Source organism: Anser brachyrhynchus (genome assembly GCF_964034855.1).
Source record: "Anser brachyrhynchus genome assembly, chromosome: 20".
Taxonomy (NCBI): domain Eukaryota; kingdom Metazoa; phylum Chordata; class Aves; order Anseriformes; family Anatidae; genus Anser; species Anser brachyrhynchus.
In genome coordinates this window covers 8,625,893-8,653,859 of record NC_137713.1, presented here as the reverse complement: position 1 = coordinate 8,653,859, position 27,967 = coordinate 8,625,893, and the positions used below count along the sequence as shown (strand labels likewise).

General features: G+C 43.3%; 1 protein-coding gene across 1 annotated transcript; it reads left to right on the top strand.

Moving 5' to 3' along the window:
* The first annotated feature begins 74 nt into the window (after nt 1-74).
* On the top strand, nt 75-27,514 carry UBE2G1 (ubiquitin conjugating enzyme E2 G1). Its single transcript, XM_080562902.1, is given in 9 exon segments — nt 75-257; nt 260-361; nt 364-435; nt 438-495; nt 14,030-14,132; nt 16,965-17,062; nt 18,144-18,322; nt 22,012-22,135; nt 24,216-27,514. Coding segments are annotated over 8 exon segments (867 nt in total). The 5' UTR covers nt 75-89; the 3' UTR covers nt 22,099-22,135; nt 24,216-27,514.
* Nucleotides 27,515-27,967: the final 453 nt, after the last annotated feature.

The following is a 27,967-nucleotide window of genomic DNA, read 5'->3' as shown; positions in this document are numbered from 1 at the left end:
GCAGGCTAGGGCTTTAAAGAAGGGGAAGAAAAAGAAAAAAAAAAAAAAAAGAGAGAGAGAGGGAGATAGAGAGAAGTGACCTTCTCAAGATGGCGGCCGAGGCCAGGCTCACCCCGCCTCCCCGCCCGATATCCCCTCTCAACATGGCGGCGCGGAAGGGCCGGCGGCGGCGCGGAGTGCGCCTGCGCGCCGCGGCCCGGAGTGCAGCGAAATTCCTGGCGGGCGGGGGGAGGAGGAGGAGGAGGAGGAGGAGGAGGAGGGCGGCTCGGAGCCACGGCCGCTCGCCCCTGGCAGGGACCCTGCGTGCTGTGGCGGCGGCCGGCGCGGAGCCAGACCCCCGGGGGGCGCCGTGCGGGCGGGCTGAGGGCCACTCGCCGCCTCCTCGGGCGCTCGCAGCACCGGGAGCCGCGCCGTCCCCGGGACTCCCTCCCCGGGCGGAGAGGGGGAGAATGACGGAGCTCCAGTCCGCCCTGTTATTGCGGAGACAACTGGCAGGTACCGGCCTGGGGGGGCGGCCGGCGGCGGTGGGCGACCGGGGGGAGGCGAGAGGCGATCGGCTGCGGGAGGGGGGCGGGGGGGGAGCGGAGGGCGGCCGCTGAGGGACGGGGCCTGCGCTTGGGGGGCGGGAGGGGACGGGTGTGAGGGGGGAGAGCCCCCCCGAGCCCCCCCCAAATCCCCCATCCCGCCGCCCCCTTGCCCAGCCGGGAGCTGAGGGAACTAGGCCGAGGGGGGGAGGGGGAGCTGCCTGGCCGGGGGGAGGGGTGCGGAGGGGCCGGCACGGCGGGGGGGTAGGGGGGGTGTTAGCCTCCTCCGCTGCCCCCGGCCCCTCGGGGGGCTGAGGAGGGGGAACACAACAGCCCCCCTCGGCCGCCGACCCCCCCCTTTACCCTTCTCTTCCTGGCAAAGGAAGGGGGCCAGGGGCGGGGGGGGTTTCCGGGGTGTCTCGGTGGGGTTTTGCCAGCTGCCGGAGCGCAGCGGAGGAGGGAGGGCTGGTTGTTGTGCTTTATATATTTATTTATCTTTTTACACTCCCCCCTCAGAAACAGTACTTCAGGCCTTCGCACCTTCCCGCGGGGACCTGAGGTGCCCCCGTCCCTCTCCCCTCCCCTCACCCCCCGTGCCCTGCCGCCCGGGGAGGCGGGACGGGAACGGGGAGGGGTGGGCACACGCCGCTTCCCCCTTTGTTGGAGGCCCGGGGGGGGGGGGCTGCACCGGGGCTGCCCCCGCTGTGCGTGTGGGGGTAGGACCGCCGGTGGAGGGAGGAGCCGGCGGCCGGGCCCGGGGCCGGGAAGGGCCGGGAGCGGGGCTGCGGACGGGCCCCAGCCCCCTCCCTTTGTCGCCGGGCCGCGCCGCCGCCGAGGGGGCTCGGCCGGGCTCGGTTGGACTCGGGTGGACTCGGCCGGGTTCGGCTGGGCTCGGCCCGGCTCGGTTGGCCTCGGCCCGGCTCTGCCCGGCCCCGTTGCGCATGCGCGGGGTGCACAATGCGGCTCCATGTGCCGCCCGCTGCCAGATTTAAAGAGAAACGCGGCCGGGAGCACCCCCCCCCCCCCCCCTCAGCCCCTGAGGCGCGGCCGGGCGCCCCGCGGTGCCTCCCCTCACAGCTCCTCCGTGCCCACATGAGACGCCTGCTAGGTGCACCCAAACACAGCCCAGGCACGCCCAGAGGGACAACTTGGGGTGACACGGGGGGGCAGGGGGAGGTTTGGGCGGACGTTTAGGGCGGTGGGTTTGGGGTGCAGTGGGGGACCACAGGACCCTGTCAGCGGGAGGGAGGGGAGTTGTGTAACCGGCTCCCTTCAGTTGTGCTCGGTGCTAGTAAGGGTGAGAAACTGAAGTATAGCCAACCACTAGCACAGGAGTTTTTTAATCCCTTTAACATGACGTTCTCTTTCATAAAAACAAGCTTACCTTACACGTGCTCGTGTTCGGGAGTGTAGCCACGTACTTCTTGAGTGCCTTCGTGGCTACCAAGCTTCTGGCATCTGGTGAGGTGTCCATGTGGCCAGATATGCTAATAACAGTAGGCATAAGTTGTGTAAACACAGGACAATAACAGGAGGTATATGTGCTGTAGCACGGGACAGTAACAATAGCTATATGTTCTGTAAGCATGGGCCAGTTGGATGTGGAAGTGGACTTGCACACTCTTAGGTGGACTGCCGTTAACCCCCAAGCCTTCCTGCTCGCTGCCTTCTGAAGGTTTCACGTGTAATGGCAAAAGCTGGTAAACTTTTCCAGTTGCCATCTTACTGATTCAGCTGTGCTGACTCAAGTACTGTAGCTGTTTGTGTGACATAAAACCCTGTGTGGGGTTTTTGTGTTTGAAGTACTGTCAGTACTCTTGGTATTCTTCTTTATGTACTTTAAAAAAAAAAAAAAAAGTACTAAGGGTGGTTGTGGCAAGTGTTGAAGGAGAGCCTTGAATTCTTCGAGAGTCCTGTCTGGAAGAGTTACTGACCTGAGAAGGAGAACCATTTCTTCCTTATTTGATAACCTAAACAGTATCTGAACTGAGCTAAAACTAGACTCTGACACTGCTTTTTCTGATGGCAGGCTACTTGAAGTCGCAATGCAGAGACTGAGCTTCATGATGTCTGATCTTCTACCCTACTGCTGACTGTCTTCTTCCAAGTCTCAGCTGCTCCAATGTGTCTCTTTGTTTACACTCACACTGCTTGTTCTACCTCAAAACAAAAATCAACACTGTGGTATTCTTTCTTCTGGTGGGGCTGGTATTTCAGCCCTTCTGCTACATGCAGCTTTTGCATTATATCGAGTGTGGTGAGTCATTGGGTTGTACTTAGTGGTTGGGTTTTGGAGGACAGCAGACTGGCAGTGGAGGTGAGTTATGTGATCTAAACTTGTTTAAATTACTCTAGATCACTCGCTTATCAAGGCAGCTGTATTCAAACCACAAGAGGTCTGAGGTTGGAGCTGTTAGACTTGGAGCAAGACATCAGGAGGTGGAGGAAGGCTGAAGGGGGGACGTGAAGCCCATGCAGTTGTGGAGCAGTTGAGGAATGTGAACTTCTTTAATGAGTGATGAGACCCTAGATAGTTATTCTGAATGCTAAGATGTAAAAAAAGTCTCCAGAGGAGAAAGAAAGGTAAAACAGTAGTCCTCAGAACTGTTGTCTGTTTTACCTCCCCATATGCTGTGTCTTTTAAAAAAGGTATTATGGGGAAAATAGGTGTCTGTGACATGTAGCACTTTAATGAGTTGTTTTAGTTCTTGAAGCCTCTGTTAAAGTGAAGGTCAGCTGGTGAACTTTTTTTTTTTTGTCAGTGAGACTTAAAGCTAAGGGTTTTCTTAGAGTGCATTAAAGAAACATGACAATGTAGCCTTAAGATTTTCCAGTAAGTGTATAAAAACTGCTCACTTCTCTGGAGTGAGCTGGCTTGTATTGTAACTTGAGGAGGTAACTGGTACTACTGTACCATATGTACTACATGCTTGTCCGTGTAAGCAGCATGTTCTGGATGCTGATAATGCTCTAAGAAGGGATATTCAGCAACAGTCACAAAGCGGGTGTAAAGTTAGATGTTGTGGGCTTTTCATACTAAGTAGCTTCAATGTCTCTGCAAATGAAGCAGCCATATTGCCAGGGAATTAGTAACTGGTTTAGTATCTGTGTGCTTGCCCACCATCTAGGCACAAGAACAGTTCAAATCAAGATAGCTGGAACTTCGGGCGCTTTTTAAGAAGTGTTCAAAGGCACTGCTGAATGGGGATCTTTGACTACCAAAGGCAGGCAGTGCACTGGCACTAAAAGTGGAGCCCTAGAGGTTTTCCTGTTTGAATGTCTGTAAAGCTAAATGTCTTTTTCTTCTCAAATCAACTTAATTGTAAGCTCTAGCAGCTTCTGGAAATCTCTTAAACTTCAATAAACATGTGTTCGTACAGATGTATGTTTAATCCTGATTTTTGGATCACTAGTGCTGTGGAAGAGAAGCCATGGCCTACCCATTTCCTCTAATGGATAAGGTGCAGGGAAAATTAAAAGAATGAAGTGCCTCTGAACTTTGGGGGATGGGGTATGATGGACAGACAGACATGCAGGATCAGGTATGTAGATCAGTATAACACTGGATCAGCAGAGTTTATCCCCCTAAGAGGCGATGGGGTAAAATGTGTTCTTCCTACAGTCCAAATACATCATGATCTTTAAAAAGAGATGGAACAAAGAAGAGCAGCTTTACACTCTCAGGTCTCCAGATCTGTTGAGCCCAAGGGTTTTGTAGACTGTGGCGTTTCTCTAAATGTTCTTATTTCATCTTTGTGCACAATCGTTGCTGACACAGAGTAGGCAGACTTGTCTAGTTCATCTGGCAAGACCGTGTAGGGAGGATGCAGTTAAATCAGTGGTGTGCAGTGGAACCAGAAGTGCGACTAGTCTGACACAAACACGGCTTGCTGAAAAACAGGGGAATAACCTTGCCCTCGTTGGCCAAAGTTCTGCTGCATTGTATATATTCTCCAACTTAGGATACCAAAAATCATGCTAATAACTTTCTCAAACACGAGAAACACAGCATTGCTTCAATTTCAAGTGTGTATAACTCTCATTTCAAAGCAAAAATGTCTAGTTAAAAATTAACAAGTTGGAAAACTATATTAAATACTTAACGTGGCAGTTCAACAGTTTGTTACTTTTGTGGAAAAATCTTGTAGTATGACACTGAACTAGTTGAATTTCTGGCAGTTACACAGGGTTTCCTTCAAAATATTTTAGTAGTAAATTCTGAGGGAATTACAGAATTGAGGTTGTTTTATAGATTGAAGTTGAGATGGCGTATCTCTTGGCTGGCTGGTAGTACAAGAAGTCTTTGTTTACAGTTGAATACTGGCTACTTTCTGCCTTAGAGTAGGTTAGTCCACGAGATAATACCATTTGAGTGGTACTTACTCAAAGTAATAAGTTGATGCTAATCTTCATATTAGCTTCCTTGGAGAGGTATGTTTCTGTGATAACTATTCATGATAACACAGAATATTACTTAAGTTTTACACCTGCAGGACCTTGGAATCTTACCTCCAGTATCACTTAAATGCTGTAAGACTGCTGTGTTTAAAAAAAAAAAAGTTTCATTTTTAGATGAGAATCAGTCTTCATTGCTGTCATGCTTTTGGGATACTTAGATATAGCACGTGCATACTGATTATGTTAACACTCTCGTAGTGTAGGCCCCCTTCATAGCAGATAATCCGGTTTTCTTGTAAGAAAGTGGCTGAAGCATTAAAGCTACCTCGCTCACACTGGCTTTATAGATAACATCACTGCTAAAAAACATGCATTGTTACAGTGACTGCAGTCTGAACAGCGTGAGCAGCCTGAATTTCTGTTGCACCACAAGTAACACAATGGATGTGACTTGTGGCAAACTTTGCTAGCCACACATGTTGGTTTTTCAGATGCTCCTGCTGCATGAATAAGCTGAACGGTGCTTTTTTGACTGCGATCACAACAGCAAAAAATCCAGGGATGCTGACAGTTTTGGAGAGTGAGGTCTAGCTAAACCTCAGAGTGGAGGGGCTTGATGACTCAACCAGCTACTTGAACAAATGAGATGAGCTACCAGTAACAACCTGCTTCAGCACGTTGCCCCTTGAAGGGCTGTCTGTGGTCACAGCCAGTTGGCTCTGGTTAGGTCAGTTCAGTAATCTTTTGGGGAAAGAACCAAGCTGACTGGAAACAGTTCTGTTCCCTTCTCTGCTCCCCCCAAATGGGGCATTGTAATTTGCACCACACTGTGGATGTAACAGATGGATCTGACAGTGGAATGACTTATTTCTGTTCTGTTAGGGGATACTGGAATGGGAGAGTACTACTGGAGATGCTGTAAAATAAGGAGTGGAAATAATACCTGTTGAGAAAATGCTTCCATTAGAGTTCCTGATTTATCGATAAGATTTTTATTTGGAGATGTTAAATCGTCCAAATCCTGCTAAAATGTCTTGCCTTGTGTAACTGTTGATAATAATTCCAACTTCAGTGTCAATGAGTTGTCTGCTGTAGAAATGTAAACTGTAAAGATTGGTTGTCTTGCCATAGATTACTCTTTATTTTGGTCTAAGAGAAATGGAATTGAGATGGACCAAGTAGAGTAAGTAGTCCTCAAATAAAATATGTTGTGACTATAATGGATTCTGCTTTGATTTTTCTGCATCTCATGCCACTTTTTTATGCAAGACTTGGAACAGCACATGCACGTTCAAGTAAGATAGGATTACTTGTGCCCTTTCATAGTTGGTACACATCTCTTTTCTGAACTCCTGTTATTATAAGCAGTCTGAGAATGAGTGGACTTTGTAGATGAAACTTGCTTGCCTCAAATAGGCGTTCTGCTTAATTTTCTTCCCCTAGTGTGTTTAATGTAATCTTTGTTCTAATCTAGATGTTTTTGTTTGCCACCTTCGAGGCGGGGGTTTTATGAAGGTCTTTAAGCGTGTGAGGTATTCTGCAGAAGTAAGCTTTTAAGTATTGGGGCAGAGTGGGATGGAAGCATTTAAAAAAATAAAATGCAGCTGTTTCTTTTCAGCGTAAAGATTGGGTTCTGATGAAGCAGAACTTCTGAACTAGAAGGCTGCTGCTGTTCTGAAAGTATGAACTAACCAAATACCGAAATGTGTGTGAAGTCAGATGCCTGGAGAAGGAAGAGCAGGTGCTTTGGGTGAGGAAGGAGGGCATGTAGCTCTTGAAACTCTCACCGTCTCACTTTTGTCCCAGTGTATGGGAACAGAATCTGGTAACGCTTCACGTTGCGGGTCTGTGCTATCACCATGCTGCACCTGCTTTGTGCTTCAGTTTTCAGTGGTGTGTGGCTATCTGTCAGTAGACTGGTCTTGGCATGATCTGTCGCGTCAGGAATCTAGTAGGTCTGCGCTCTAGGCTACCTACCCTGCAAGTGTAAGTGTTCGTACTTAGTTCTCTTCTCCTTCCCGCTCTCAGGTCCAAGGCACATCAGCTGGAACAGAGATCAGATATCCAGACCCTGTAAGAACACTAAGTATAGCAATCTAAACGAAATAGGATTCCATAAAAATAACTGCTGTTGTGGGGGTGAATGTTAGCAGTGCTTGTTCTGGTTTAGACTGATGGAAGCCCTTTGTAAAAGCTTTCCCATGCAGTCTTTCCATGTGTGATGACTGTTAAGGGAAACCTGTTTTCTTGCAATTGTCACACCACCTAGTATGTCAACCCGGCTGGCATTTTAGTTGCCTTACTCTTGGTACTGATCTGAAAGATGATGCTGTCGAGAGTCACTTAAAGGCAGATGTCTTAAACAATTCTGAATGACAACATAATTCAAATTCAGGTGCAAACCTGTTATTCGTATGAGTGAGAGAAGAGAACAAGCAGGAAGTGTGTCCTTGGCTTGTCCACCAGCTTACACATACGATGAAGAAAGTTTCTGAACTCTTCAGATGCCAGCATCTCCTTATGGCAGTGCTGTGCTACAGCCTTTCTATTAGACTTCATAGAATCGTGTTTTATTCTTGTATGTGAACCCCAGATTCCTGAGCTTTTCATTCTGTTCAGCAGTGCTGTTCCGTAACTAATGCGTGTGAGGGTTGTTCAGAAGATACTTAGATGGATTTTTTTGTATCCTAAGGCTGTCAGTAGTTTGTAAACAGCTGTTAAATAAATTTTTCCTACTATCCATGGCAAACTCGTCAACTATATGAACGAGTGACACGTAGGATGACAGTTCCCTTGCAGAATTCTAGCAGTGTATGCGGTAGACATCTGAAGCTCTGGAGGCTCCTTTGTTTGCGAGAGAAATAGGCAATTGTGGAACATGATTCATCTGACCTGTTTTTGACATCTGCTTTGGGATGAGATAACTGGAGTCTTGAACTCCTTATCCTGATAAGGTCTCTACTGAATGCTGCTGAGGGAGCATCTCAAATGTGCGTGTACCCACCTCGTACTTCAGTGACTGAAGAGTGCACACTAAGGGCAGGATGAGGGTGGCACTTGTGTTATTACTGAGTACAGTGGGTGAATGTGGCCCCATGCTGTGACTGACTCTTTGGGCAAACCTGCTGAAGGTGTTCTGGTGAGAAACGTGCTGCTTCTCAGGCGTGACCCTGAGAATCAAGATTCTTCAGATCCTCTTGACTCCCTGTTCTTCCCATCCTCCCTCCTGCCCAAAGCTCAGACCTTACTAGGACTCTTTCACAGGCTTGTTCAACCTCAGTATTAACCCGGCTGAGGTAACTGCTGGATTCTGGTGTGACTGGAATAGAAAAGCATGCTTCAAGCAGTCTAGTCACAGGGGCTCTTGAGGAAATGGTTTGTTTTTCAATTTCTACCGAAATGAGTGTTCATTGTAATTTGAACACTGGTTATACATTTACTGCTGAGTCTTTATTCCAGAAGCATGTTTCAAAGCCTTAAACAGTACTTTGAAATTCAGAGATTTTGGTCAGCTGTGGCCCTGGCTAGGAAGTTTATTGGGGCTGAAAACAAGAACCAGACAAGAAACCTCCAACTCTGTCCTCCCTCCTTCCCAGACCTGCTCTCCTGCGTGCATCCTTGGAAGGCTGTGCAGGTGTAGCTGAGGAGACAGCAAGAGGAGCATAATTTGCAGCTGTGGAGCATTGCGTTAGGCTGATGCCCTGAGCAGCTTGCATGTTGATGCTAAAAATGTACCCTCCTGACAAATTCTGTGATCCCAGAGGAGAGCTAGGGCTGTAGAAGGCTGTGATGCTGCCCTCCTCAACAGGGGACAGCGCGTGGAGCACTGCTAATCAGTTGCCAGGCTGAAGTTAAGAGCCAAATCTAGAGATGCTACTGAAGTGGTTGATAGAGATGTCTCCTTAGGGCAGGTTTGTATTTACTGCTTTGGTCTCAGTGCAAAATAAATAAAAATGTCCTGAGAACAAAACTGTTCTGTCTGAACTGCTCTCTGGTTTGTCACTGCCGGAGTGGCAGCCAGGAATGCGTGTGCATCATGTGCTATGTTTTGACTGAACTTCTTGGATGAGCTTGTGGAGCAAGACCGAACATGATGAAAGCAGATAATATGGAGAGCTCTGGGAGCAAGTCTGTGTGAGGAGATCGTGTTACTTCAGCAGTATCCCAGCACTGATCTTCTAGATTCAAAGACCTGCAGCTGTGTATGTCGGCAGAACGAAGAGTCTTGGAAATCATACGTGACCTCGGTTCATCTAACTGTGGAAGTCACGGTGTGGGGTATGGAGGAGAGGAGCCTAGGAGGGTTTTCAGGCTCACCAGCTGGTGCTAAAAGCTCCTGGACTAGCGCTGAGGCTCACAAAAGGCACCCAAGAAGAAGCAAGCCTAATCTGTAGCAAACTGAAGCCTCTGGTACGTCCCATACCTGCCTGTGCTGGGGAACGGCTGCGGGTCAGGGAGATGACTTCTCTGGAAGCCTCAGCTGGGACTTGGTCTGTCCTCATTTTGTTTCTGCTTTGGACTCAGTCCCCTGGCAGCACAAACCTCAACCACTGTGCAGCTCGCTGAAGAGGCTGCTATTTAAAAATACTGTAGAAGCTTGTACTTCTGAAAGCTTTGTTCAGTGGTGTAACTTAACCTCGGCAGTGTTGGTGTGCAGCGGTTGGCAGCCGAAGCGTCAGGCTGAAACGCTGAGATGCCGCACATAGCTGCTGCCTGCAGCCACGGGGCTCTTTCTGCTTAGTCACTTCTGTTGACGCTGTTGCTTTTGGATTTCTAAAAGTCTCCTGGTTTCAATAAATGCAGCTTTAGCGAGTGTGGAAACATCAGTAGCTTGGTGTAAACTGAACACAAACTGGCAGCATGGCGTAGGGTATGGTATCGGCTCCAGCTTAAGGCGATGGGATCTGGTTCTGAGCTAACCCACCACGGGAGCACCGGGGTGCTGGCAGGCGGTGTGAGAAGCCAGGCGTTGGGCATTAAAGCCTCTTCTGGACTTAAACAACTCTGTCATGGGCCTGCTGGCATCTCCCAAAACAGGTATTGATTCAGGACCGGGACTAAAGGAACTGACAGCCTGATTTACGAGCAGCCACAGGATTCTTTTCCCTGCGTGTTGCTGCCTGGCAGCTGCCCAGGCTGGTGTGCGCTGGCTGTCAGCTGCGGCTTGAGCTGCTGAGGACTCTACCTGAGGGTGCTTCTAGAGGGAATGTAAGAAATTTTCCACTGGGAAGAAAAGTTTCTGTTACATTAAACTATCAGAAACGCAGATAATTTTGGAGTAAATACTAAACAGTAGTGTACAATGCATAGCAGCAAGTAACCTGCACTGAAGTTTGAGCATGGACGTGATGGAGATGTGCTAGTGTGCACAGATTTACGCTGAAAAAGTACAGGATGTCTCCAGTTAAATAAAGGTATTGCAGAGAAATATTGTGTCGGAAAATAACCTGGAGGGGCGCAGTTCTCTGTAGGTGTCTGACTTCTCGGCTTTTCCAGGACTAGAGTCCAGCCCTGCTCTCCAGCGGGGCTCTGCAGAGGACCCGCACCAAGCGCTGGTTCCCTCTGCCTGGCGGGAGGAGGGAAGCGAATCCTTTGCTCGCCATCCACGGGTTTGTCTGGGAAAGCTCCCTCCCATTCGGTCCACAAGCAGTTAAGTGCCGGGGGTGGTGGGAAGTGACAGACGGAACAGGTGTCTGCTCTGGGAGCAGTGTCAGTGTCACCGCTCCGCCTGGCAGCAGCCTGCCGGAGCCTGGTGCCTATGCTCCTTGCATCCTTGCGTGAGCTGTGGTGTGGGTACGTGGATTGGGGGAAAGATTTTGCTGCTTTGTGAGCCTTAGCTCATGGAGAGAGGTGTTTCTACCTCTTCTGATATGCAGCGGTGGCTCTGTCCAGGAAAAATAATTAAACAAGGCTTTGGTGTTCACAAGCTTTAATGAGTAGCAGCTCGTAACTGTCCACGGTAAAACAACCAAGGACGGTGATTTTCACTTCCCAGTGCAAAACTTGGCTGAGCTTTCCTTTTTTTGTCTGCTAACGAGCTGTTGGTGGATGTTCTGTTTAGCATAAAATTAGCTTTTCCATGCAGACTGTCTAACTTGCTTGTGGTAATGCTGCGTGCCTCTAGTGGAGAAGGTGCTCGAGCTTATAGCCATTGTTCTCCCTTACGTGAAAGTGTTTGTGCAGTAGCTATTTAAACCGTGCTTCATTATTGCTACAGAGAAAAGAAAACGGGAGAATTTCTTGCAAGCAGAGGCTGATGCCACCTCCAGTAAAAGAAGTAACATCACAATTTGCTTTATAGGTGACATCCCCTAAGCAGATTTTCCTAATCGCTGCCACTGAAGGTGTTTGTCAATGGCTGTCCCTCTCGTACAGCTTACAGGTTTCTGCGTTACAACAGTTGGTATCCAGCAACCTTACTCCTTCTCACAAGATCTCTTGCCATACAGCGCTGCAAGGTCTTCGGTATGAGTCAGAATGCAAGAGCTGGCTTTCATTGGGAACAAGTATGTGAAAAATGCTTCAAAGGAGCTAAGGATTAAAAAAGCTGTTATCTGGAGGCTGAGACAGATATAAAAAGAAATGGAAGTAGCACAAATCAAGAAAGAGAAGAAAAGATGTGCCTGCTGGACTTTAAAATAGTGTGGCATGCTGAATACTTCAGCATTCAGAAGCATCCTTAATTTTCCACTTTTAACTTTTTGTTCAGCGTTATCACTGACAAGTGATAACTGGCAACCAGTAACGAAGCTAAATGGGAACAGCTCGATGTTAGCAGTTTACACAGGAAACTTGCCATAAACTGATTTCTCCCTCTGGAGATGTAGAAATGAGGGAACTTGTTTTGGAGGCTTACTTTCAAATTTGAAAGTCTTAGGATGCGATGCTCAAATCTAACATTTGCACTTTCTGTTGACTCCTGTAGTTGTGCTGGATGTTTTTTCTGCATCACACTACTCACACCGTAGTGTGTAACATCAGCATCCTGAACAGAGGCGTTAGGACAAATCCTTCCTTTTTGCACAAACAATAGACAACTTCTAATAAAACCCCATGAGCAAAAGCAGATCATGTTCAAATATTAATGTCATAGATCATTTAATATCTGGTGCTGAAGGAATTTCTGTAGCAGGGAGGTGATAGGGGACTGGTGAAGCACAGTATTTTTTTGGGAGGGGTGGGCTTGCTCTTCTGCAGCAACTGCTTCTGACTCCACGTGACATGCTTATTCTCTCTGTCCCTTTAACCTAAAATTGGATGGGATTGTTACTCAAGCTTATGCAGTTGTTTCAACAAAGGCTCTGAGATCTCGGAGGGTGAGAACTGGCTTGCTTAGCAGAGGTGTGGTTGTGCTGTAGGTTTGGGTTTTTGAAACTTGCATCTTGGTTAGGCAGCCCGTGGTATTACCTTTGTTTTAGGCATTGTTTAATGAAAATATGATGTGGTTCAACACCTCAGTCTGTTCTGTGCTGCAACTCCGAGCGAATGTTTGACTTAATCTGTTGACTGAACCACTGCTGTGTAGGTTCTAAGAAAAGCCCTTCCAACATACTGCCAAGAAATGAAACATTTCTTGGGATTTTAGCACTGACTCATCTGTGTGGATAAACTTGACTCTGAATTACCAGTGGCTGAGTGAAGTCAATATTCCTGCTATCCACCTCCTCAGGATCTCGATCCTTCGTATGAGCTGAGCACTCTTAGTGTTTGGACTTACTTGTCTGTATAGAGCTTACATTGATTATTGTGGCTTTTTTTTAACAATGCTTTGAATAGTTTAATTCTTAATTAGAGCAAACACTGACTGCAACCTTATGGACAACTGGGTTTGGATGTAATGGTAGCCTCCTTTCCATAAAGGTATGAAGCTCTCACTTGAGGTTCTTCTCTGTCTACCTGAGGGCATTACAAGGAGCCCTAAACTCAAGTCTGATATCTAGAAACCAACACGAAATACAGCCGTTGCCATACATTTTACACAGAAGGAATGTATATAGACTAAGTGGGGGGGATACAGTGACCTCTAACTAATGGGGGCTGTGTGATGCCTGGCAGGATTTAAAATGCATGCAGTAGCAGCTGTAAAACAAAACAAACCCTGATGTCATATGGAAGACAGACCAGTTGAATGAATAATTTCTTCCCCCATTCCCCTATTCTAAATGCCAAAGATCCATCTATCATGAGTTTGTACTGTTCGAAATGCTGTATCAAGAACTTAAATTTGGCATCAGTTGGCATTTATATTGGTGTCTGACCTGCAGCAATCAGCTGAGACATTCTTTTCCCTACCCCGACTTCCCTCTTTAGGCAGTACTCATTTGAGGTGTTTCTTCCCAGATCTTGTGCTTTTTACTGGAGCAGGCTGAACACAGTTGGTAGAGTCTGTATCCAGGCCTGACTTCTGTATAGCTGTTTCCAGATAACTTCCTATCTGGCTGTAACTATACAAAGTAGCTTACAAACTTAGAATCCTGTTTTGCTTATCACTAGTGGATAAAACTGTAAAACAAACAAATGAAAAACATAAGCTTATCTTCTAGGCTCACTTCTAATAGTTCAGAATTTAGTAAATTATCATCTCCAAAATGCACTGGGCACATATCTCAAATCTTTTCAGAATCTGAAAAGAATCATTTAAGGGACGTAGGATGTTAGTTTTAAATAAAGAATGTGTGTGACTTTTCTTCTGTTAACATTTTTCTAGACCTAAAAATACACTTGAGTTTAATCTGGCTGCTCAGGGTTCTTGTGAAATAGTGTGGCTCTTTAACTAGTAGCAAACATGTGGCTTTTCTTCATTTGCATGCACACCTGGTGGCAGCTAGTTTAGGAGAACATGTCTGAAGGTGCTGAGTACAGCTTGGTCATCCTGCTCTCGATGCACTCAGCTGATGGTGTGAGTCAGGCTGGGTCTCCGTTCTGGCGGCATGCAGCTGTACGTGGCAGGGAGTTGAGGATACTCATCCAGATCATAAATCCATCAGCAGACACCAGGTTGCTGAAAGTCGTGGGGTTTTTTTGGTCACCTACAGAGGCATGAGCAAAACCAGCGAATAAATACAATAGGCACCTAAAGTCACTCTTAAATTCTTTTTCCTACACAGAGCTCAACAAAAATCCAGTGGAAGGCTTTTCAGCGGGCTTAATAGATGACAATGATCTTTATCGATGGGAAGTCCTTATTATTGGTCCTCCAGATACACTATAGTAAGTACTGCTACTTATATAGAAACTTAAGTAGAACTCTTATTTACTAGTTCTAGCTCCGTCTAAGTAGAGATGACCTAAATCTTCCTACTAAGTTAGGTAATGCTGTTTAGTTGCTAGTAAAGTATTTGTAAATAGCTGAATTTGCTATGAAGTTCTAAACCTCTTTGCTCCCCTGGGAAGCTGCAGCACTGATCCTGTTGTGCACTTGTGTGGAAAAGAGAGGATAGGCTATGCTTAGGGGCAGCTTGGTTTCTATGCATTGAAGTAAGGCAGGTGTAATCTGCTTGCTGTCACTGCTGTGAGGCTCTAGCTTAGCTGATAGCACAACCTCAAACCATTCCAACTTCAGGCTGGCCACTGTAGGAAAATATTTGAGAAGGATGCAGTTGGGAAACTGCAGCAGGCCACAGAACAAGCCTCAAGTCCTCGCAGTTTGAGATGGGTCAACCCTTATAGTGATCACTGTTTGCTGAAGGAGAATTTCCCAATGTGACCTAGAGTACTTTAACGCTGATCAGATTTGTGTTGTAGGCAAACCTTGCATGGTAGGCTTCAAAAAAGCTTGAATCTTTATCCTTGCTCCTAAGGGCAAGATTCTTTAATGGACAGTTGCACAAAAATGCGTGCAGTTCACAGTGTAAGTTCTTTTGCTGGACTTGAGTTTGCTGTGCTTGTCAAGCTACACACATATGTATGTATATATGTATCTGAAGCACTCTGGCATATGCAGTGCAGTAGCTTTTTAGAAAACAAACAAAAAAAACCTCTGGCTAATTGAGAGAATAACTTCTTTTTCTCAGAGGTTGCATATGATCATTTATTCTAGCTCCTGGGAAAAGGTTTTATGCCCTGAAAAGGTCAGCTTAAAGTGTAGCTCTCGAAGATGAACTCTGTTCTCCTTTATTAAGCTGTTCCAGTGGTAAATTACTGATACAGAAAGCCTTTTAGTAGCATTTGCTCGAGGTCAATTTTAGTTCCAATATCAAATCATTGTATACCTTTGTCTGCAGGCTTCTGAGAAAGTAGTTAAGCACAACAATCAAATTGCTTTGGCTTGTCAAGCTCGCTACATTGTGATTCTCAAGTCTTGCATGAGAGGAGTTCTCCAACTTGTGTTGACCTCTTTTTGAACAGTGTTGTAGTGGCTACATTATATTCTCATGGCCACTTTATAAATACTGTCAGTAAAGACATATTGCTTTTAATTGACCTTTTCCTTATATGTTTAAAATTGCAGTAGCATTTTTTTCCCCACTTCAGTAAGGTGCTGAGCTTGTTTTGAGGCTTGTTAGATAGCAAGCTCTCTTCTGCTCTAGTCCTTAGCCACTTTTTGTGTTGTAAACTCAGGAAGACTAGACTTTAGACTTAGTGCATGATGCTACTGATAGAGGCTCCTTTATCAGAAATATTGCTAAAAATGGTACTGGTCTCTCTTGATTGACAACTCAATTAATTGGATACACACTACAAACCAGGTAAAACTTTATTTATATGATGTTGATGAGGGGCAACCAAGTACCGCCTGGTTTACAGCCTGGATTTATTATCTGCTCCTTTAAGAAGGGAAGGTGGAACTCTTTTCACTGTGAAATGTAGAATTTAATTGGTTTGGGGCTATCAACAAATGTAATTTAACCTTCCTTTATCTTGCCTAGTATGGATGTTAAAATATCTGGTGTTTCTGGAATTCTTACCCTTCCTAGGAAGAGTAATAATTCTTTGGAATTTGCATTCCTGAAACTTGTTAAAAATGAATGCTGTGGGTTCAGATCCCCTCAGCTGCTCTCTTTTTAAAAGCCAAGTCATTTAGATATAGTGTTGTTTTTTGAGACACCTGCTAGAATTACACATCTTCTTTTATTGTTGGTGGTAAAAACTTATTTTCTCAGTAGCCTGTGAGCTCTGGATGCAGGCTTCTTCTCCATTATGAATAGAGAAAAATAGATGCACAGAACAGCTCTTTCTTACTCCAGTTCTCATGGGAGTGGCTGTTGAGGAGTAGCTTGTCATACTGCATATCTCATGCCACCTTCTTTGGAGGTTATGTTCTAGTTTTGTAATGTCTGCCTCTGCAACTTCAAACTTGGTAACAAACTTCAGTTACAAGAAACGATTATATTTGCTAAGTATTCCATCTGTAAGACTTCCTCTGAGTACAGGCCGTCACTTTTCTCAGAAAGGAGTATTTCTAGGTATTGAAACCTAGCTACTTAAACTGTTATTTCAGTTAAATGTGGACCTGACTTTATGCAACTCCCACATAAAAACTGGATGGCTCATTTATTGTTGTTCTCCAGTTTAGTGGGTAAATGTAATGCTGAAGACTTCACTGTTGTGCCTGAGTCCATTTAGATGAGTATTGAAAAGGTATTACGGGTAGACATGAACTATAAGCTTTCTGTAACTTTTCACTGAGGCTGATACTGAGAGATTAGGACAGAGGTGTTTAAAGGAAGAATATAAACAGATACCTGTGGGGCTGTACTTGAGAGTTATTGGCAATATTTTTGTTGTTAACAAATGTGCTGGGAGGAAAAATGAGTTGTAATTCCAGATACTGAATTCCCTGTCACTTTTTTCCTATGGAATGTCATTCCAACTCTTTAAAAAACAAACAAACAAAAAAAGGTGTTGGGGAACTGGCAGCATCTTGTGAAAGGATCTTCTCAGTCTAGAAACTCCTTTCGTTGCCTATAAGAATGTTGGTACTGCTAATTAACAACATGTTAAGCTGTATGAGGGGTAAACGTAGTTTTTGGTGCATCAGTAAGTTCCAGCCTTCAACTTAAGCTTACAAGAAACTCTACTAAGATATTTTTGATTCCCCAGTGAAGGTGGTGTTTTCAAGGCTCATCTTACTTTTCCAAAAGACTATCCACTGAGGCCACCAAAAATGAAGTTCATCACAGAAATCTGGCATCCGAATGGTAAGCAATGTCAAAGTTCCAGCTTTTTGCAATTAAGAATGAAAATATCAGCAAGACAAATGAATACAATTCTGTCTGTGTTAGAAGTATTAAAATATTTACATCTTTCTTATGTGAAGACAACAATAACTAAACATGGCAGAGTTTTTAATAGTGCTGCTCTGAGAGACTGCTCCTAGAGTATCTTTCACTAGTTTATTGGCTTCTAGGTAACTTATGATTATTTTTTTTTACATATATATCTTTTAAGTGCAAAGTTCTGGTCTGAGGAGAGTGTTAACTTCTATACCTGCCTTCTGTTATACCTTCAAGTGTTTCATTTTTACTGTATTACCAACTTAACAGTTCAGTGTAGAAGGCCCAAGGTTGTCCTCCTTCAGTGAAGCATGGAAGGAAATAACAGCATCTCTTAGTCGCTCCAGAGATGACTCTTCCAAAGGTTTCTTTTATTTCTAGTCTTCTGGACATAGATGGGAAGGTGAAATAAACTGGAAGAGGGTTTTTACTGGGAAGTAGGAATGTTTTTTAGGTTTTAAGTCTCTAGTGGAGATGTAGATGTTGAAAGCTGGGAGGAGACCAGCACAGTGCTCCTGTCATAAGGGAATGTGAATGTGTTGGTGCGATGTCAGTTGCAGCTCTGGAAATGTCAGAGTACTTGCCAGCAGTTTCTGATTCTAGCAACTTAAGTGATATTCCAATACATTGCAGTAGTATCCAGCTGATGCTTATGCTGTGGAAGAAGTCATCCTCCGATTTGTTAAACTTTAACAGGAAAAAGAAGACCTTCAGTGGAAGCCTAGTTAAATTAGTTTTGAGAGTTGTTAGCCTGGTGTTAAAAAATAATTTCTTCCCACCCATGTATTGCCTCCTCCCCCAAAAGTCTAGGCATAGTAAGACTTCCACCAAGCCTTGTTTCTTAGAGATTGAGCTCTGTAACATATAATTACTTTCCTTTTTATAAACTTTATTTCACCAACATGTTTTTAGACTAGCTGGAGTGAAGGTTAACGGTTCCATAAGTATCCTGAAGAAATGCCAGCGTGTTGTTCATTACTGAAGTATGCCTTGTTCTATTTTGTAGTTGACAAGAATGGTGATGTCTGCATTTCAATTCTTCATGAGCCTGGAGAAGACAAATATGGCTATGAAAAACCTGAGGAACGCTGGCTTCCTATTCACACAGTGGAAACTATAATGATTAGTGTAATTTCTATGCTGGCAGATCCCAATGGTGATTCTCCTGCTAATGTTGATGCAGCGGTAAGATTTTTTTTTTCTTAGCCTGCAAATTGTCTTTAGTGTAGAAACAAACTTGAGATAGTATTTTGCTTCTACTTTGACAAACAGTACAATAATTTTTCAGGTGAACTTTGTACAGCATGGACTAAGGCTACCTTTTTGTTGCGAAAAACACTCATGTTGTGAAATAGAATTTCCAGCTAGCCCTGGTAAATGTCTTAGAGAATGCAAGGGAGAGATGCTGTCAAGCTTCATAGGCAGTGGTTTGATTTCTCCTATGCAGTAATGCAGTTACTTGTAGTAAATAACTTGAGCACAGATGTATTTCAGTAAGCCTCGGCTGCTTTGGTCTCATGGAAGCTGGCTGTAAAATCCTGTGTGGTTATATATGTGTAACAGTTACAAGTGCTGTTAAGTTTAGCTGTGGAAATAGACATATTCTAGAACCTGTTTATGTTTGTAGTACATTATTTGTATAAATTAGCAACATTTTGTCTTAATGAATCTATTAACGGCTTAAATAACTCACTTTGAAGGGAGGGAGAAAATTTAGTGGGGGTACCTCAGTATAATTTTGTTGTGATTTTTTTGTATTCACCTCTTTAAAACAGTCTTAACCTGAACATGGAGTAGAACTAGGTTTGTCTGTGCAGGTCTGCTTAGAGAAAATACTTGAAGGCTTCGCTGGGCATCCGGCCTTTAAGTCTGGCGTTGTCCCAGACTTGAATGCTTGAGTGAGGGAGAAGGGCACAACTTATAGTCAGAGGCTGGGGTGAATCTGCAGTGAGGATCCTGTCATAAGTGTTTGATGCAGGAGTTCCGTGCAGCAAGCACAATGTTTCTGGAGCATGGCCTGTGCTGCGTGGGTGTATAAACACAGCTATCGGATCTCTAGAAGAGCTGCTTTTATAGCAGAACAGCAATCAGACTAATAACTGTTTGTGGTGGGGAGGGAAAAAATTCTCAGTTCTGGGGGAAGTGGGAGAACAGACTTCTGGCCCCAATCATCTGAGAGATGCTAACATAGTTACTTTCCTTTGAATTACTCTTGAGTTGCAGTACAGAAATGACTAATACGTGCAACGTGGTTGCAAAAGAGAAATTCCAGGTTTAACTGGAAGAGTGAGGAAAGGGAGATAGCAATTGGAAGACACAAAGTTTTCTAGAAGCATGTTAACTTCCTCTGTCAAGCTAGCTTTTCCTTCCTAAGGTGGGCAGGAGTTTAGTTTCTGGAAGCCTTTCATCTGCTATGCTGTTAGCGTTTCCAAAGGTGGTCGAGCTTAGCTGAAAAATCATGTGAACAGTCTTACGTGGAACAAACTTAATGGGGTAAGAAAAACAAAGCCGCCAGAAATTGTAGTGAAGAATTTCCACGTTTAATATTCTTTTGTGTTGGACCTCCCCTTCTCTCAGCACTTGTGGAAACAAATATCCAGGACATGTGGATGTTTTCTGCTGGCATACTTGAGAGCACTGGAAGGAGCGAGTTATTAATGAAATGCTAAAAGTACCATCAGAATTCCTCAGCTTATGAACTCGTGTGTGTTGAATGTAGGTGACCTAACGCTGGAGAAAGCTTGTACTTCTAGCTATACTTATCACCAACTAGCATCATAAGTTTTGTTTTTAAATCTTTCTATACTGTACCCCACTCTCTATCAGCTGCCTCAGGAGCAACTTTGTACATGAGAGCTGTCTTAGAGACAAAATTACGCATTTGTTTACTGGCTGGTAAGTTGGTCCAACCTTAGGGTAAAGACTGAAAATGCCTTAAGGAAACAACTTTCTTTTACCCCAGCCTGAAAGAACTGAAAGACAGTACCGAGGCATGACTGATATAACTTTGCATGCTAGTAACTCTTTTTCTGACTAAGATGTTAAGTAACTTAAATTTAGTATGCTGCTTCAGCAGCTTAGCATCTCCTGCTGGACTGTAGATTGCATCCCCTTCGTGTTAACCAGAACATCCTCATCAGGGTAGTAAAGACTTGGCGGCTCATGTCCTCTTTTCTGGTCTGCTTATTGAGGAGTCTTCTAGTTTACTGCAGCAACATCATTTGGCAGTTACTAAAAGTTATTTTGCTCTCCTTAACTTCTAGTCTTCAGTGAATCTAGAAAATGAGGTGTTTACAGGCAGGTCATGGCAGTAAAGAGCAGGGGAAATAGCTGCTTCCTGGAAAACTGAAAAATGTGGGTTGGAATACTCTCTTGGGGTGGGGAAAGTGACGGACAGGAACCTGAGTGCATGCTGTGAGAAGCAGACAGAACTAGTTTGTAGCCTGAAATGAGAGTTTTGGAGAGTGTTGTCAAATTGGGAACTTAACTTGGTACTTAATTCTGAACACTTGCCTCATAGAACTACAAATAAAGGGTAGGAAAACAAAATACCGAGAGTCTGAAGCTAGGAAAGCGCACATTCAAAGCTTTTCTTGGCCTTAAGTACTCTTGTGTAAGCTGTCCTGTGTCCCTATCCAAGGAACCACATGCTTCAGGATTAATTACTGAAAATGGAGAACAAACTAATTAGTAGCCTTGTTTGTGCTTTCTTTGGAAAGATAAAACACGCTGGGCTTTCCAAGATGTTGACTGGTTAGGTGAGCGTGGAGGTGGTGAATGTAGGGATGTACCAGTTATCCCAGTTTTCTCTCTCGCATGTGCTATGGCCTTCACCCCATGCGGGGGGGGTGGAAAGGTGTTGCCTGCCAGGTTACCTCAGGAAGAAAGTGTGATTATTTTTTTTCCAAACCCCATAAGAATGTTGATAATATACTTAAAAAAAAAAAAAAAAAAAAAAAAAAAAACACAAAGAACCCTGTATTTCGTAAAATATTTCCTGTCACTTCCTTGCTGGGCTGTAAGGCAGCACACAAGATGTCAACCTGTGTCTCAGTGTGTGCTAACTCTCCTGTGCTTTCATCTGAGTGCTTCGTGAAGCTGACACAAAATAGCTTAGAGTGACTGCACTTCTTCCTGTGAGGTTTTAGTGATACTATGGTTTGCACATCTCTGGGTTCAGACTTATCTCTTGCCTATCTTCATGTTCATCTTTGTTCTTAATCTGTGTAGTTCTGAAATCAAGTACATGTCCCAGGGACCATCTCCGTAGGTATGCTGAGTGTTCTGTTAAGGTCTTCCTCGTGGAGATGATACTGTGCAGCTGCACCGAACTAGGAGTTTTTTCTTTCTAAGGATACTGTTGTGCCTCTTCTGAATACTCTGACTTCTGTACTTCTATCCTGGGGTGTACTAGCTAGATGTAGAGAGTTGAACTGTCCTAAAAGTTGCAGAACTACTGGCTCTACAGTAGCTGTGTGCCTTTTTGTTCATCACTGCAGTTCAAGCCAGTTCCTATAACCCGTAACAATAGCTTGTGGTCTGCAGTTTGCTTCTGCTTGTCAGGCTGAAATAAATGGATTTCAGCCCAGGCATTGCAAAATGCTGGTAGCTACTAGATTAGTCTTGGGGAATGCCTAAAAGCCAAGGGGGGGGGGGAGGCTAAATCTTCACTGTCTTGTGAGCAACTTGCATGAAAACCCAGAGCAAGTGTTCAAGCCCTGAATGTTACAGGTATTTAGTGAATAGCTCAATGATTGTAAGCAAACTTAGGTGTTGACTAGATGGTAAATGTCTGAAAACAAACACCAAGATTCTTCCTAGAGCTTGCATATGGTTATAGCACTGACATCTGAAAGCTGTCTATTCAATTACAGAAAGAATGGAGAGAAGACAGAAATGGAGAATTTAAAAGAAAAGTTGCCCGCTGTGTAAGAAAAAGCCAAGAAACTGCTTTTGAGTGACACTTATTCAGCAGCTAGTAGCTTCACTTTTTTCAGGGTAAGTATCCTTTTGAAGAAGAGTTAGTTTACCTGAGTTGAGGATTTTCTAAGTGTTGCTGAGTTCAGTTTTTTCTCAGAAAGGAAAAAAATCTTCTCAGCTGCTTGGTCTTAGTGGAGTTCTTTGGCTGTGTGCAGCCAAATGACTTCATAGTTAAAGCAATGCTTAAACTTTCTAGTGCAGTAACAGCCCTTCTGCCTAGATTGGGGAACTTCTGAATAGAATAAATACAAGAGTACTAGAGAAGTTGCGATTCCCTTCAGCAGTGTTCATCTTGCTTCCCTAATAGGACTTAGGGATTACTAGTGTTGTACTAGAAAGGAATACTCATTCCTTCATGTTCATTATTGTGAAGAACACTTTTTTTTTTGAATATTAAAAGCATCCTGTATTGCTACCTTAAGTTTATATGCATGTATGTGGCACTTCTCTTGCAGTTATTGGTGGCGTGTTGCTTGTTTTAACTAAGCTTTTATTGCCATTGTTAGGAACTATTCAGATAAGATTGTTTCGGGTATCTATGGGACTTTTTTTAACAGTCTGCTAGTATATCAGAACTAAGTTGAGATATTAGCCATAGATTATATCAAGAAAAGTGATATTCTCTTCAGCAGCCCCAGAATGACTTTTTCACCGGGGAAGCTTTAGGAATAGTTTCAGAAAAAGATTCTGCTTGAAAACTGAACTAGCATATCTGAGAACCTGTTTAAGTTTTCATGTCAGAGTAGCTGATGTGGTATTTACTCTTTCACCCTGATAAAATGAATTCCTGATTCCAGATGCTTACTGTAATTTGAACAATCCCATCTTCAGTGTTTTTTTTTAAACAATAAGTACTCATAGAAAGTGCTGTATTAAAATGTGGCCTTTAAATACATGGCCTTTGGTTACTTTAATCTTGGTACGCCAGAAAATTCAACTAGCTAATTTTCCACTCTTGCGTTTTCAAAGTAAAACAGAACTTCATGTTGAAGCTGCCCTTTCTTAATGGTTGGCTTGGCAAGTAAACTATTCTAACCTATTTTGCTGGGGAAGCCCAAAAACATGTAATACTAGAGTGCCCATATAAAGCTTGGGAGGGAGGTGGTGGTGGAAATATGGTACTGTGTGTTGTACAGAAGGGTTGTGCTGTCTGGACAACTAGAAAAGCTTGTCAGATGTTCCCACTACTCACAGCTTTTCTTCACGAAGGTTGCATAGGAAGTATTTGCTTGTTTTACACTCTTGGTAGTAGTGCTTCTGGGAGGAGTCAGGGTGTGTATGTGCTCTGCGACAAAGTAGTACTGCAGCATCTCTCCTGTGAAGAAATGCTTTGATTGAACTGAACTCTCTCCAGAATAGAGAAAGCGTGAGAAGTTCATAATTCTGTCCAAAGACTAGGCAAAGGAACTGAATGGCTTATACAGCTGCCCTGAACCAGAGTGTAATAGTTTGTAATGTAACTGGCAGTTCTTCCTTAGGGAATAACTGAGCAATACTCCAGAATATCCTGAATTAACCTTAACTCTGTTGCCATGTTAAACTTGGCCATAGTGAAACAATGCTTCTGACGAATACTAAGAAATTGGTTGTAATACTTCTTTGGAAGGCAAAAGTTTTTCCTAAATCCTGTTGACTCCTAAGTAAGCTGTGGGTGATGAATTGGATGAGAAGGGGCTTTGTAGCTGGCTTCAAACACTGCTTGCTGCTTAATGAAGCACTGCTGTGCCACTTTGTACTGTACTTCGCTGTTGAAACAGCATCCATCCTTCACAGTAAGTGGTGCACAGAAGCTTCGATGAAAAACCTATAGGTGTTTAGTTTTGTGTGAATAATCAAACCTCTACACACTATGAACTTGGCAAGCAACACAAGTGACAGGAGCCTGAAACACTGATAGTTGGGCTGAGTCGCACAGTATGCTGAACCTAACTCGAGTCTTTCTCAGGTGATGCTTTTGGATGTATGCATCTTCTGTACAGAGGTAGGTAGACTTCTTGAATAAGTAATACGTATCTTCCTTGAGTTTGAAACACTAAAGTTTTAAAAGTAATTAAGGATCATGAGTGTTTTTATTCTAATAATTGTGATTTCTTTGTAGGTCTCCAATTGAGAAACATGGCACTGTTTTTTTCCTGCACTCTACCCACCTATTGCTGGACTTCTGTTGTTACGAGTTGGCAAACACTGGCTGGAACTGGGCTGCAATAAAACATGCCAGTTATCAATGCTGACAAGAGCCTAACAAGTGCCAACACAAGATGATTACGCATTTTGAAATCTAATGAACTGCTTTAACCTTCAGGAAGAATTGTAAAGATGTGTACATAGCACAACATGATCCGGATAATATATATACTGTTCATGTACATCCACAAATACACATTGTACCAAATAATGCTGTCTGTAGTTAGGAATAGAATCGTGTAAATTCTAAAGATTTTAGCAGGTTTTTCTTTCCCTATTCATTGTTTCCTATCAGTTTAAAAAAATCGAAACAACAAACAACAACTTGTGAAGCATGTCAGACTAAAACCAATTAGGATTAAAGTCTTTTTTCCACTTTAATTTTCCTTTGACCCACTGAGGCTTAATTAAAATCTCTTGCTTATTGAAGTTTAGTATCTCTTTTGTTTTTTGGAAATGTGCTCCCTTTTATTCCCTCATCAGAACTTAAAATTTTCCTAATTAAACCTGAAGGGATTTGCTATCAATTACTTGTGTCTTCTTTTATGATGACCTTTGTAGTCTCAAAGGTGCTCTTTTTTTCCTTCAACCCTCTTTTTTTTTTTTTTTAAAAAAAAAAGAAAAAACAAAAAGCCCAATTGCACATGCTTCTTGAATTGGGTATAGCAATAAAACTGGCCATGGAGCACCCTTGAGCAGCCTGCTGGGTTTTTCCCTTCCAAGGGACTTGAGTGTTTTCATTTGGAAGTTGAATTGACTAAGTTAGTCCAAGATGGGATGAGCTGCTTTTTTTTAATGGGTGACTTTTTTTTTTTTGCCTTTTGCATTGCCTGTTTGTGGGGTGGGGTGTGTGAGGGAGACTTGTTTTATCTCGAGGTTGAATTCAAGCATGCGCATCTGTAGGCTTTCAAATGACTAACTTCTGGGTTTGGTATCAAAAATAGTTTTCTCCTTATCCCTTTTCTCTCTTCTGTGGCCCTTCATATTCTTTGCCTTCTACTTCAGAGTTTCCTCACCTAATGTACAAAGAAAATTGCGATGTATATTTTCATGTAATTTGATTTTTGGAATTCTGTCACCTTCTGTAGTGAGTTCTTCCAAAATATAATTTTTTCCAATAATAATGTGTCAAACTGGCTGTCTTCAGTATCTAAATAGGAAGGGGGAGCTGCAGGTGGAATGCAGTTTACCTGAACATCTTCAGCAACCTGACATAAGCAAACTTCTGTTTAACTTGACATACTGTGTTTAATCTTGAAATTAAAAAAAAAAAAAAAAATCACACTTTTCTTCCAGTTGGAACCATCCTTGTCCCTCCAGTGAGCAAATATTAATCTCACAGTATCTGATACTGGAGTTTCCCAAGCATGCCTGAAACACCTTTCTACCAAAGAAACTTTATAGAAGATTTTGCAACTACCTGACTGTTCTCTGCTCTGTCACAGGTTTGTTTTATCACAGTTTTTAACAGCAGAGTAACCTACTAATAAATAAAGAGTTCAGTGTTAAGAATTATCTTGTAAGAAGCATTCAATACTGATTTGCTAGCTGTGGCTGGACTTCATTTCAGGTTGTACCATGCATATACTAAAAGGCATAGCTGCAGGTTTCTTGTGGGGATGGCTGAGGTGAGAGAAAGGAGATGGTTAACAGTGGCAAGATAGGGTATGGGACAAAAAAAGCCATTGAAGTATAATAATTAAGACTTAAAAGTGGAGGCATTACTTCCTCCTACAGGTATTTTAGATAAACAGATGTTTAATGTTCATATTTACATATTTGCTAACAAAGTATTTTGAGAAACCATTATTTATATTTGCTTTTAGTTGGATAGCTTCCTCATATGTAGAGAGAAATATGCACAGTATTTCAGATCTATTAGTGCTCAAACACAATTGCTAATTCTAGTTCCCTTTTGAATGCTTGTCTAAAACTGTCTGGGAGGAAGTTTCTTGCCTACCAGCTGGCTGCCCTTTTTCAGTTACTGAAGAGTTAGGACTATGCAGGATCCCAGCAGCATGGTGCTATTCTTTCCATAAACAAAGTATTGGAAGAAGCTGCTGCTCCTGAATCAAGTAGTGGAGGACTACTTCACTGGCTGCCCATCTACCTTTCCATAGTATATCTAAAGAGCTGGCAGTAATGCAAGATAATTGTTACATGCTGCTTTCATCAAGTTGAGTGTTCCATGCTTTGTCTTGCTGAGTAACATACATAGTTCAGAATTGATTCATCTGTAGACTTCACAAAATAGTTCAAAGCTTTTTGTTTTTCTCATTTCTTCTCTAAAAGAGCTACTTGTGTATTCCTTTTAGGGAAGGCCTGGAAATGTTAGTCTTGCACCAGTTGTATGGAAGAACTGTTCATTCCATAGCAGGATTGCTTCTGCTCTTGTAAATTATTTGAATACAAAAGCACTTGCAGTCAGCTTACCCAAGATGGTTTGTGATTCTACACAACCCAGATATTCCAAAGGAAACAGTGTTAATGTGAGATACTGTTAAGAGGTGCAAGATGCAGGTATTGTTAATGATGTGACTTAATGAAGTGACTTAATGAAAGAGACATAAGATATTGGGGGCCGAGTGTCTAGTTTGTAGAAAGCTTCTGGTAGGCACAGGAGGGACCTATTCAACTTTTCTGTGATCACAGTTAGCTTTTTCTTCCTGGCCCACACATCAAGGGGATCTGGCTACGATGCTGACTGATAGGACCAGAAATTTCTGACTTAGCTCAAGATATGAACACCACTGAAGAGATGCAGCATGTGCAAGTAGTACTAGAATGCTTGTTGAGCAATCAAGTAAACAGGCATTTTAAATCACTTTCACTTGTACCAAGATCTTGCATTTAGTTTGATTTATGTAGACAATCAGAGTACCAGATGATTAATTACTCTTATTCTTAGTTCTCTGGAGACTTGGCTGAGGTTTTGTTCTGTTTTTTATTCCCAACACACAGTGGCTTGCTTTCCAGATAATACTGCATCACTGGGGGAGGGGGGTAGAAAAAGCATGGAATTTTAATAAATATCGAAGTATTATGGCCATCCTAGTTCCTTTTTATCTCTCTCCATGCTGTCCTTTATGCATCAGAGAAGACTCTGTAAAAATCAGGCTGTTAAGCTGTTACTCTAAAATTCTTTCCTGCTGCTGTGATGCCTGGAAGATGCTTACTGAAACTAGAAGATCAATAAACATAGAATGTTAATTCTGAAGTGAGTGTAAGTGCATTTGTTAGAGTCACTTTTATTTGTAGGCTGCTGGGGGATGGACTTTTTATTGCATCTGTACCATCTGGTGCACGGTTGTTGGTATGGTGCCACCACAATGCAAACGGGAGCACGACCACTCTTACAGTTTCTGAGTATCTTCAGAAGTACGCACTAGTGATTTCAAACTGAAACTGAAGGTGCTTGGGTTTTAAAGAGAGGTTGTAATAAGGCTGTTTTCTGCCCTGTCAAACAGGACAGACATGACTGCTGATTCTCCAGATGCAAAGTATAGCAGAAGTTTGACACCTGAGCTCTGTTACAAAGAAATTGAACCAAGACTAAAATCTCATCAGGCAATGACTGTTTCCTCACAGATGATTAATAGCACCCACAAACAGTGATTTACATTAGCTGTGTACTAAAGCTGTATGTATTTGTCAATGAGCTGTGAA